We start from the raw sequence: 13,051 nt of genomic DNA, 5'->3' as shown, positions 1-13,051 counted from the left end.
TGACCCTTTCAGAGAGAAGTGAAGATATTTTTTGTTGTTATGCTTTCCCCATTTTCTTGTCCGTGCCATTTTACTGGGTTTTCTTCAGGTAGACTACACCATCATGCATATTTTAAACTAAGTTTACCAACATTTAGTTTTCTTCCCAGCTTTTTTCTCAGTTTTTCTTCTCATCATAACTTTCAGTTTATTGCTTACGATTTCGAATAGTGACAAGTAAAATTCTGGATCATCCAATCCCAATAAGACAGGTATATATTTTGTTCCGTTCTCTATACCTTATATCCATGCCATGTCTATTCTTACTTGAGATTGTAAGAAATTTTGTTGGACGAAATAAGTTTCCTGCAATAATAAAGTTTAACACTGCAGCAGCTTCCAACAAGTAAGAAATGGAGTACTTGCTCTTGTGAAGTCTAAGAACAGCTTTCCTCATTCTCAGTTTGTGGCACACTTAAGGTATGAGATCCTTATAACATCCTTCCCAGTTGCTTGCACTGTTTTAATGGATCCATTTACTGAAATGAACACACTTCACTATACAAAGTCAATTTTTATCTTCTCTTTTGATTTGGTTTACATAACTACATGATTTATAATGAATAGTTTATTAGAAAAAGAAATATTCAGATAACACGATATTTTACTTACATAGTTCGTTCTTTTAGTCAGAATTCAATTCCTGAGGTGTTAAGTTAAATTGTGACTTTCGTGGAAATTTTTATATTATATAGAATTGTTTTTACAAATTTGTTAAAAAAATTCGAAAGAAAATTTTTTTTCTGTCATTTCTTTTAAAAATTATAATTTTATGATAATATTTTTGTTAATAATTATTTTCTACAAAATTATAAAATTTGTAAGTATTTCTTATAAAATTTATTGTAAAAATTGTTTTATACAAAATATTTTGTAAGAAAATTGATAATAGTTTTTTGCAAATTGTTTTTTACAACAAAATTTGTAGATATTTCTTATAAAATTTTTTTAAAACAAAATTAATTATAAATATGAATTTTTTTAGTAGTGTCAATATTTGAACATCACAATTTCTATTTTTTTTAATTTTTATTCTTTTTCAAGAAAAGGAAAAAAGTACAAAAAATATGTAAAAACTATAATAAATTAATTTAGTCATTGTTAATTTAGTAATTGTTATAATTTTTTGATGTAATAGTATTAAAAATGTTAATTAAATAGTTAAATTAATTAATTTTATTATTATTTTGTTGTTAAAAGTTTACAAAATTAGTCATTGATGATTTCTAATTTTATTGTTAATTTTAATTTGATAAAAGTTTATAATTTTTTATTTCCTGCAAATCAAATTCTGATTTTCAGACGTAGAGATGACAAAATGGTAGTCTGAATTTGGTTCTTCCGAAATCAAATTCTAATCTAAAAAAAAATGAACTGTACAAGTAAATATGAGGAAGTGTATGTCATCTGAATTTTTTTTAAACAGCGCTACGTGAGAAAAAAAAAATCTGAAAACTGAATATTTGAAAAATTATTAAATATTTATAAGAAGATAGAATTGGATTTTGTTTAGTTCTGAGAGAAAAGATACATGAAGCACCGCCTCACCTATGCATAGGACACTGACAAGACGTGCTTCCGACGTCATCAGACCACACATTCATCGGTTTTCATCCATTACCATAGATTAGGTTTTTTTTTTTTTTTTTTCTGACTGTTCATTTCAATTACAGCAAAAGCATTGTTCGATTTATTGGGAATTTTTTACCCAAACAGGGAAGACCCATCCATATCCAACGACTATTCATTGTTTGTTCTTTCTTTCCACGTTTTAAATGCGAGTTAAAATCTTGTTTTGTTTTCTGTAACAGTGAAAAGGTGAATGAGTCACTCACTCCACCAATTACTTGGAGCTATAGGACGAAATTAATTATTACCATTTCTCAGATAATCAGAAGCAAAACAAATATTTAAATAAGTAATATAATCTATATTTCTTTAATGTCAACCATTTTTTATGAATCGTAAAAAAAATTAATTAAACCAAATTTTATTCTCCATTTTAAAAATCCAAACATTTATTATAATGAAAGAACAGTAAATAGTACATAAGTATGGTGAGTAGAGAAAAGAGAAATACTGTAGCCTGTGTTTGTTTTCTAAGACTACTTTAATATACTATACTGGTGACTGATTGAACCCTTTCAGAGAGTAGTGAAGATATTTTTCTTTGTATGGTTTCCCCGTTTTTTCTTGTGCGTGTCATTTTACTCGGTTTTCTCCCGGTAGACTACTACAGCATGATCCATATATTTAAACTATGTTTAGCAACATTCATTTTTCTTCTCAGTTTTCCCTTCAGCTTTTCCTCTCTTGACAACTTTCAGTTTTTTGCTTACGATTTGGAATAGTGACAAGTAAAGACACATCACAATTCTCGATCATCCGATTCCAATAAGACAGGTATATATAATTTGCATTTGCTCCTTTCTCTATATCTTATATCCATGTCTACCTATATAGCCTCTTTCAAGAAATTTTGCTCATCGTTCAAATAGAGATAGATATATATATAACCTGCGTGTTTCCATCATGGCTTTACAAATATTAGCAAGTTACCAAAAATAGCCCAATAAAACTAATTTAAGCGACGATGGTTCTTAAACACAACTTCTTTCATGAAATAATGAAGTTTAACACTGCGCAGGAGCTTCGAACAGGAAAAAAATGGAGTAGTTGCAGTGCTGAAGAATAACAACAGCTTTCCTCATTCTGAGTTTCAAGGTATGAGATCCTTAATACCCATCCCAGTTTCTTGCAGTGTTTTAATCAATTACATTGCTGAAACGAATACCCGAAAGAAATATTATGCCAGCTGCTAAGCACCAAAAAATAGGTACAGACAGATCCATTATGAAGTATATAGATCTACTACTTTTCCACCAACCTGAGGTCTACTTTTATGGGTCCATCCACAATACAATTCAATTCTTACTTAAAAATATAACCATTCTTATTGGCTTTAACATTATTTAAGTACACTAATTGAGTTGATCTACAGAGATAAATTTGCGAAAGAATATTGAAATCCCATTTCTTCAGAAGTGCAAAGATTTGTTACAATAAATGATCATTTTATCATTATATCTTTATTGAGATTTTGTTTATTTGAAGATATAGATTTGTAGAAGAGTACGAGGATAAATTTGGATAGATATAAGTGGATTTGACCGAATGAATTCTTATTTTTTTTTAAGGAATTTGAAAATAAAAATGAGTAGATTTTGGGATAAAATTTGTGATTTGATTAATATAATAGATAAAAAATTTAATAGTTTAAAATATAATACTACTATTTTTCTATTATAATAAAAGTAAAAATATTATTATTATAGTTGTTTTATATAATATATTATTATTATTATACGTATATATAATATTATTATTATAATATATATTATTATTAATTTTTATTATAAAGGTAAAATAATAATTTTATATCTTAATCTATTAATATTTTTTATTTATAATCAAATCATTCACGCTTAAGATTTATATGTTTTGAGCTAAGAGGTGTATTAGAATTTTTCAACGGCAAATAAGATCAACTAATAGTATGGATCATTCCACACATTAAAGTCTATTTCATAAAAAAAAAAACAAGAGTGTAAGCATATTAAGAATACAAATCTTTGATGTGAGAGATCGAAAAGGGGTAGGAAAGGGCAACCTTATAACATTGAATAATTTTATAGGATTGAGGTAACCTTTTTTAATCTATTTTATAATCGAGAAAATGAGTGTAAAGCATATTAATTTAGTGAATAAAAACGAATTGCTATTGATACAGCTATTATATAATAATTAAAGAAAAAACAATAGTTAATGTATAAAGTATCCTAATTCTACAATATAAGTATGTGGCTTCACAATTCAATTTTCTCATGCTGGACAAATTGCTCAAATTTGTTCTTATTATTTTCAACACCTTTTTCAAATTTGTCCTCAAGTAAGCTAATTATGTACCTTCCAATTCAATTTCTCATTCTGGTCTTTAATTGCGTTAACCATTAACTGAATCTAGAAAAAACTAACTAAATTAAAACTTTTATACTTTGATAAAATAAAACATGTCAATGTTTATTCGAAAAAAGTTAATAATATTATAATTAATTCGAATGAAAAATATGATTATTTTTTGTAATTAAAACTCAATAAGTAAAGTTGAATAAGAAGAAGAGAAAGGCTAAAATGATTTATTGAATTCTATTCATTTTCATAACATATTACAAAAATACAAATAGTTATGGATGAAAATCTGAATCTTTAAATGCTTTGATTTTCTGAGCAATAGATTCTTGTGTGGTTTTGAATTTGTTATAGAAAGATAGAGATGGTAATGAGATGAATACCGAGATGAATTTTGTTATTTCATACCCATCTTATAGAGGAAAAAAAAATCTTTATCTTCCCACATTCAAATTTAATGAGTATCAAATTTTTGTCCTATTCTTATTCTTACCAAATAACAAATATATAACATGATTTTTATTATTTTAATATCAATTAATTAACTCTTATAAAATAATAAAAAATTATAAAAAAGAAACATAATATTATTAAATATTCAATATTAATATTAAGATATGATTATTTTTTTAATATTAAATATTTAGAAAAAAAAATTATAATTGTATTTATTTTAAGTTAAATACCAAATAAAAATTTCATGAGAATCAAAATATTTATTAAATTTGTAAATATTAATGAAATATATTTGATAAAATTTAAAAATATTTTAAAAAAATACAAAAGGAAAATAAATATTTAAATTAAAAAGTATTTTAAATATTAGTTTATTTCAATTTTTAAAATTTTAATAAATCTTTTTTATATACACTAAAAAAAGTTATAATATATCACTTGATCAAAGTTAAGCAAACAACAAATATTAAATTAATAATAATAAAATTGTAACATAGATTTTATATCTTTTATACTTGAACTTTAAAATATGTTTGATCGTAAATGCAACGAAAATATTAAACTAATACATATTTTAAATTTTGTATTAAAAATAAATGGAAGTCATGAATGCAACATAATACATTCAAACAACATAAATTATATATATATATATATATATATATATATATATATATATATATATATTTAATTTAATAGATTTAGTAGTTAATACACCTTATACAGACGTCGAATATTTACATAATATTTTATTGATATTCTTTTATAGGATAAATAATCAATATTTATTCTTCCTTCCTTATAATCTAATGTTGTATTATTAAAGTTAAATAATTTTATTGGTTTTCATTTTTATAGAGAAATTTTAAATTGGTCTTTTTTTTTTATTTGTTCCAATTTGTTTTCTATTTTAGTAAATTTGTTACAATCAACTTTTGATTTTTTAAATTTTTGAAAGTTTTTAATTTAAAAAAATTGTCACGTGACATTGTTACGTGTCAATATAAGTGTTACATGATAATGTTGATATAAAAAAATTCAATTTAATTTCTGTATTTTTTACTATGTCTAATTTAGTTCTAATTTTTTTTTTAAATCAGAACAATTTCATTCCTCCCAAATTTCTCAAAATTACTTATCTAGGCAGATTTAAAAAATATTACCGAAGGTCAAATTTTATTTAACTTATACAAATTGTGGTTCTAGGATATGATTTCTTTATTTTGTTCTTTATTGTTTATATATGTTTTGATATTTGTAGTTTTATATTTTTAAAATTTTAAATAAACATATTTTTTAATTTTATACCGTTGGTTAATAATATACCTGATGGTTTTTAAATAATTTCTTACCTATATATTTAGCAAATAAATATATGTATTTTTAGTTTTAATTTCTTAATAAAAATAAAAAAAATATTATTATATAATTTTAGTAACATAAAATTTAATTTAAGATTCTTAAATAATTTGATGTATAATTTTAGTAATTTTATATATTACTAAAATTGTATAATAATATTTTCTTAATAATTTAATAAGTAAATTGAAATTAAAAATATACATATTTATTTATTTAAATAAATAAGTTTTGATAATAAAATTATCTAAACAATCCAAAATGAAAAATATTTTATATAAGAAATCAAAAACATTATTTTTGTTCATTAATTAAATTATTAATAATAACTTTTAAATTGAAGAATATATAAATAATATATAATTGTATTAAAATTAAAAAAGATAAGAAGTCTTTTAAAAACCATTAGCTATATTATTAACAAGCAATATAAAATTAAAAAATATGTTTATATAAAATTTTAAAAATATGAAAACTACAAACTTCACATCATATATAAGGAATAAAGAATAAAATAAAGAAATCGTATGCTATAATCACTATTTGTAAAGTTAAAGTAAAAATATACATATAAAATGGTAAGTGTGATAGTTAAAATAAAATATGCAACTTTTGTATAAGATTATAAGTTTCATTTCTAGGTACAATTTTTTATTGTTTGAAATCTTGTTTTTTGAACACAACTTCACCTCAATAATATTTTTAAAATCTGTTTAAATAGGTAATTTCAAAAAATTACACTATTTTTATAAAAAAAAAAAAAACTCAAATTCAGACCAAATTTATTTTTTATAAATGTTATAATCATATTTTTATTATAATTGATATTTTAAATTAAATTAAATTTATTAATGTCATGGAAGAGTAAATGTTTAAATGACAACATTTTTTTAAATATTATTAAAGCCAATATATTACTAGTTTCTTGCATTTTCTTGGACGAATTTAAGCATTTACTCTCCAATGACATGGTGATCAACGCAGCCATGGATGGTATAGCAATATGTGCTCTGCAGATTATAATTTTCTTGGAAGGTTGCAATGATAACTATCAAAACTATCAATTTTATTAAAAAGAGGGTCCAATGTATTTCTTAAAGAAAATACTAACAATTGTCTTAGCTTGTATTTGGCTGTCGTGTATTTCAAAGTTTAATTTCACATGCCTTTATGTTTTTGTAAACCATGGTTGCTTAATTGAATATATGCAAATGTACTTGTGGATTTTATTTGATAAAATATTTTTTACGGCTAATTTACTAATATGGGTCAATATGGGTTTAATTTTAAAATAATTATAGAAAGGGGTTAAATCGTACCATACATTGACGATTTTGTAATACGAATTTATGATTTCTGCCCACTTAAGTTGGACGACTCCTGTTTAAATGAAAGTCGGAGAACTACTTGACGACTTCTAAGAAATGTTCAACTAAACTCGTGGACGGATTTGGCGACTTTGGCTAAAAAGGTTCAAAACAAATTCATACGTGGAGTTGGCGACTTTGACTATTACAAGCTAAAGTTGCGACTTGAGTATGTAGTCGTATAATAGGTTGGCGACCTCAAGAGAGTCGTGTAATATTTCGATGACTTTAGCTCTAAACAATTCCACCACGTCGTTGGAGACTTCAGTTCAATTTCATATTGGAAGATAACTGACGAGGATACCAAGTTTATTAGAATAATAACAAAGTTAAACATAGAAATAGAGATAAAATAAAACTGTTGAACCTTGACGTCGCTTGAGCCAATCACGTAGGTGCAGCGGCTTGAGAAGCCGTGAAGGATACAGGAGTGTGCTGCTGCATCAATTCCACACTTCATTTAATAACCCACCTATGTGCAGCTCATGTATGACTCCACGGACATGGGTCACTGTTCCAAAGATTGTGTTTCAGCTATATCTTTCAAGGAAAGACCAAAAAGCTGTCACGTGTAACTACATGCGAGGAATCTCTGCATTTTTCTTTGAAGGCCATAAAGCTGGCATGTGGAATCAAGCTTCATGTCAACTGTTTTTCGTTATTTTTATAAAATTATCAAAATTAACAAATTTAACTCCCCAAAATTATATATATAAAAAAAAACTTATGTTAAAATTAATGAAAACAGTGTGCCATACACCAAAAAAGAATGGTACTGAAGTCGCCAAATTTAACCACGACTCCTCAAACTGAAGTCGCCAACATGGACCACAACTTCGGTTCAATATTTTTCCAGCTGAAATCATCAATGCCGAGCACGATTTTAGATTGAAATCGTAAAATGCGTGCATGACTTCAGTTATAATAAATTTAGGTAGAAGTCGCCAACTGGAAACAAGACTTTAGTTTCTGAAGTCGCTGGTGCACACGGCTTCTGTTCTAATGCATTTAGGCAGGTGTCACCAACTCTTGCTACGACTTCATAGTTATGTTTAATTTTGCTTAATCCAGCTTAATGCAATTTGATTAACTCTAATCAATATATTAATGAAGTCATGCAGCATTTCACGATTTCCCCAACCCAAGTTGTGTACATGTGGTACGACTTAACCCTTTCCTTAATTATTTTAAAATGAAACCCATATCTGTAAATTCAAAAGAAAATTAACCCAAATCGGTAAATTAGCCTATCTTTTACTTTTCTTTATTAGTCACTAGACTGATCTATTTCTACTATGTGTTTCGTTGGCAAATAGATGTAGTCGAGGAGGGTACCAGAAAAAGAAGTTCGAAGCATGGATACTGTGCTGAAAATAGTTGATCCAGTAATTGAGTTTGTGCGGGATCATGGTATTAATCAGTTGACCTACATTTTTTGTTACACGAAATATTTTGAGGAACTAAATAAGAGAGTTAAGCGCCTTGGAGAAGAAAAAGAGAGGTTAGATCGTCAACGTGATGAAGCTAAAAGAAAGGGTGACATTGTTGAAGATAGGGTTGAAGAATGGTTTGAGGAAGTGGGTGAATTTGAGAGTAGGGTTGAGAAGTACATGAATAATGCAGGTCACAAGAAGACAAGGGGTTTATATTATTTATTTCCTTACTATAGACACAAACTTGGCAGACAAGCAAAGAAGATGGAACCGGAGGCTTTGAGGCTAAAAGATGAGTGCCCCAAGGATGACGAAGTTTCTCATGCAGAGAAAGTAACATCTTTTGATCTCACTTCGTCTTATTCTGGCTACATTGAATTTGATAGTAGAAAATCCATCGTGGATGACATAATGACAAAACTTAAAGATCCCAATATGAAAATTATTGGACTCCATGGAGCACAAGGGATGGGTAAGAGCACATTAATAAAAAAAATTGCTAATAAAGCTAAAGATGAGGGGTTGTTTGATAGGGTGGCTGAAATAGATGTAACTGAATATCCCAATCCTCTCACAATTCAGGCAGATATTGCACACGTGTTAGGATTGCCATTAGCGGGGGAAAGTGAGAATGTAAGAGCTGATTATCTGAGGAGATGGTTAAAGATAGAAAATGTGAGCATCCTTATAATCTTGGATAACCTTCATGAGAGATTAGACTTGAATAGGTTAGGGATTCCGGTTGATGATGATTATGACTTAAGAAAGAAGAACGAGTTAAGCATAAGTAACCAGAAAACTGCAAGCGACAAACAGGGTACTAGCGGCGACAAACAGGGTACTGGCGCAAAAGTCCTAAAAAAAACAAATTTCCTTGGTGATTATAAGGGATGCAAAGTTTTGCTTTCTTCACGTGATAAGAATGTATTTCGTGATGAGGTTGATGTTGAGTCAAATTTTTGTTTAAAGGAATTAGATGGTAATGATGCCTTGATGTTGTTTGAGAAGGTGACTGGAGGAGGTAATAAAATGTCTATGCCTAAAGAAGAAATCCAGAACTATTGTACAGGGTTACCCATGAGAATAGTTACACTTGCAGTGGCATTTAAAAACTGGATTGAGTCAGAAAGCAAACCTACACTGGACAAATTTAAAAAGCAAGGTCTGGTTGAATGGCAAAAGTCTTCGGAGACTCCTAACAAGAAAAAATATGACCTTCCAAAAAATAAGGAACTCAAGTTCATTTACTTGCTTTGTGCTCAAATGGGTCACCTACCCCTGGTTAATGACTTGGTCAAATATTGCTTTGGATTAGGTATATTTGAAGGGGTCTCTTCCCTTAGTGCAGCTCGTGAAAAAATAAATGAATCGCTCCAAGAGCTGAAAAACTTGGGTTTGGTGTCGTACGAAAATCCTAATATTCATTTCCATATGTCTCATATGGTTCGAGATGATGCTTTAAGTAATGCACTCATGGATCACAATGTTTTTGCTTTTAGAGATGGAAAACTAGATTATTGGCCAGATCTTGAAAAATGCATTTCTATTTCTATATGCAATAGTTACATTACAGATGGGTTTCCTCATGTCATAAATTGTCCTCAACTTCAATTTTTGCAAATAGAAACTATTGATCCGTCTTTGGAAATACCTCAGAGATTTTTTAGCAGCATGAAAAACTTGTTAGTTTTAATATTGGCTGGTTTTCACCTATCAAGCTTACCATATTCAATTGAAGACCTATTGAACCTTAGAATGCTTTGTTTGGAGCGGTGCACTTTGGATTGCAATTTATCGGTATTGAGAAAGTTTAAAAAATTAAGAATTCTCAGTTTCTCTGGATCTCAACTTAAAAATTTGCCAGTTGAGTTACGATACTTGGATAAGTTGCGAATGCTAGACATCAGCGATTGTTTTAAACTGGAGATTATTCCACTTGATCTTTTTTCTAATTTGACGTGTTTGGAAGAGTTGTATATAAGAAAAAGCTTGATCAAAATGTTGGTGGAAAAATGGGAAAACGAAGGTCATAATTCGTTTCTTTCTGAGCTAAAGAATTTGCATCAGTTGAAAGTGGTGGACTTAAGCATCCCGTGTGTTTCAATTTTGCCCAATCACTTATTCTTTGACAGGTTAAAAGATTACAAGATTGAAATTGGGGACTTTGAAATGTTTTCCGTTGGAGAATTTAGGATGCCCAATAAATATGAAGAACTCAAAGTATTGGCATTGCAGCTAAAGGACGACACTGATATTCACTCTCATCAAGGCATAAAATTGTTGTTTAAAACAACACAAAGTTTGTTCTTGGGAAATGTATGTGTTCAAAATGTTGTTAATGAGTTGAACATAGACGAATTTCAGAATTTGAAACACTTATCCATCATAAATAACAATGATGTCGAATATTTCAATTCAACAGATTTGTCTTATTGTGTGAACATTTTTTCCAATTTGGAATCTCTGTACCTCTACAACATGATGAAGTTAAAGATGATATGTCGTGGTCCAATTACACTTGAATCATTTGCCAAATTAAAAACCATCAAGGTTGAGATGTGTTGCCAATTGGAAAATCTCTTCTCCTTCTACGCAATTAAAATTTCTACTAGCACAGGAACAAGTGAGATTTTTAAATGTAATTCTAACATGAAGAAATTTCTAGCTAGTTTAGAAATGATTGAGGTTTGTGAATGTGAATCTTTAAAGGAGATCCTTCAAATACCACCGGATTGTGTTAAGGATTGTGAATGTGAATCTTTAAAGGAGATCCTTCAAATACCACAGGATTATGGTAAGGTTGAGTTTCTCAAATTACGAACATTGACACTCCAATCATTGCCATCATTTACTTGTTTTTATACCAAAGTGGAGAGATATTGCTGGCCATATTCGACAGAGGCTCAAACTACAAATAGGTGTCACACAGAAATTTCTACTGAAGAAGATGGCCACAGTGACAATGCGCCTCCTCTTTTTGGTGAACCAGTATGAGATTACATATTTTTCAAACTATTTAAATTATTAACTCATTTGTTGTAAACATATTAATCGTGTATGTGTTTACAGGTTGAAGTTCCAAACTTAGAAAACTTGAATTTATCCTCACTCAACATTCGTAAGATATGGAGCGACCAACACTTATCAAGTTTCTACTTTCAAAACTTGATAAAGTTAGTTGTGAAAGATTGTGATAAATTAACCCATCTATGTTCATTACCTATGGCTAGCAGTATGAAGAAGTTGAAAAGCCTCGTCATAAGTGGGTGTCTGAAAATGGAAAAGATTTTTGAGATTGAAGGAATTAGTGCAAACAAGGTATGTATTGGTATAAATATTTTTTTGTTTATCTTTTATATATAATAATTGTTTGTTTTCATTAAAAATGAAGGTTTGTGTCTTCCCTAAGCTGGAGGAAATCCACCTTAGCAAAATGAAGAGGTTAACAGATATGTGGCAAACTGAAGTGGGTATTGATTCCTTCTCTAGTCTCATTTCCGTAAGGATTGAAGAATGTGATCAATTGGACAAGATTTTTCCGAGTCACATGGAAGGATGGTTTGAAAGCTTGATTAACTTGCAAATTTCTAAGTGCAAATCTGTGGAAGAGATTTTTGAAATCAATGATTCTCAAGAAATAGATGCATCTGGTGGGATAGACACAAATTTGCAAGTTATTCTTCTAGAAGAACTCCCAAAGTTGAAGGAATTGTGGAGCAAAGATCCAGATGGAATTCTCAACTTTAAAAAACTTCGGACTATAGATGTAAGTTATTGTGATGAACTAAGGAATTTGTTTCCAGCTTCTGTGGCAAAAGATGTACCAAAGCTTGAACGCATGTCAGTATTGTATTGCGAGAGGATGATGGAAATTGTTTCAAATAAAGATACATCAGAAGCTGATAATGATCCATTAGAGTTTCCTGAACTAACATTTGTGAGATTGTACGGACTTCCAACCATGAAGCAATTCTACAAGGGGAGACATCCAATAAAGTGCCCAAAGTTGAAGGAATTGAGTATGGGCAAGTGTACGAAGCTTAAAACATTTCTACAAGAAACAAGTGATGAAAAGTTTGTTTTCTCGGCTGAAGAGGTAAGCATGATTTTATCAGAGTTTCAGAAACAAAAAGTTTAATCTAACCTTTATGATATGTCTGATAGATAATAAAAGAAATATAATGAAAATATGCAAACAATTGGAAAGAAAAGAAAATATATGAGAACCAAAATAAAATTAATAATTGTGTATGGTTGAGAAAAATAAAAGATAAATTAAGTTAAAAAATGACTTTTAGGATTGTTTATTTTTAAAAAGAAATAAAGGAATGCTACTTTGTTAAATTTTATTCATATTATTATTGTTATTATTTTCATTAATGTTTTCATTTTTAGTGTTATTAAAAATATTTGATTTGTAGTAAAGGC

General features: G+C 28.4%; 1 protein-coding gene across 1 annotated transcript; it reads left to right on the top strand.

Moving 5' to 3' along the window:
• LOC114166353 (disease resistance protein SUMM2-like) lies at positions 1-12,791 on the top strand. The gene is made up of 8 exons (XM_028051071.1): positions 1-88; positions 187-251; positions 373-459; positions 2,367-2,442; positions 2,687-2,763; positions 8,507-11,611; positions 11,693-11,941; positions 12,015-12,791. Exons 6-8 carry the CDS (start codon positions 8,546-8,548, stop codon positions 12,759-12,761), a joined length of 4,062 nt encoding a protein of 1,353 aa, XP_027906872.1. The 5' UTR covers positions 1-88; positions 187-251; positions 373-459; positions 2,367-2,442; positions 2,687-2,763; positions 8,507-8,545; the 3' UTR covers positions 12,762-12,791.
• The last annotated feature ends 260 nt before the right edge of the window (positions 12,792-13,051 follow it).

This window comes from Vigna unguiculata, chromosome 10 (genome assembly GCF_004118075.2).
Source record: "Vigna unguiculata cultivar IT97K-499-35 chromosome 10, ASM411807v1, whole genome shotgun sequence".
In the NCBI taxonomy this organism is placed as follows: domain Eukaryota; kingdom Viridiplantae; phylum Streptophyta; class Magnoliopsida; order Fabales; family Fabaceae; genus Vigna; species Vigna unguiculata.
This window is presented reverse-complemented; position numbering and strand designations above follow the sequence as displayed.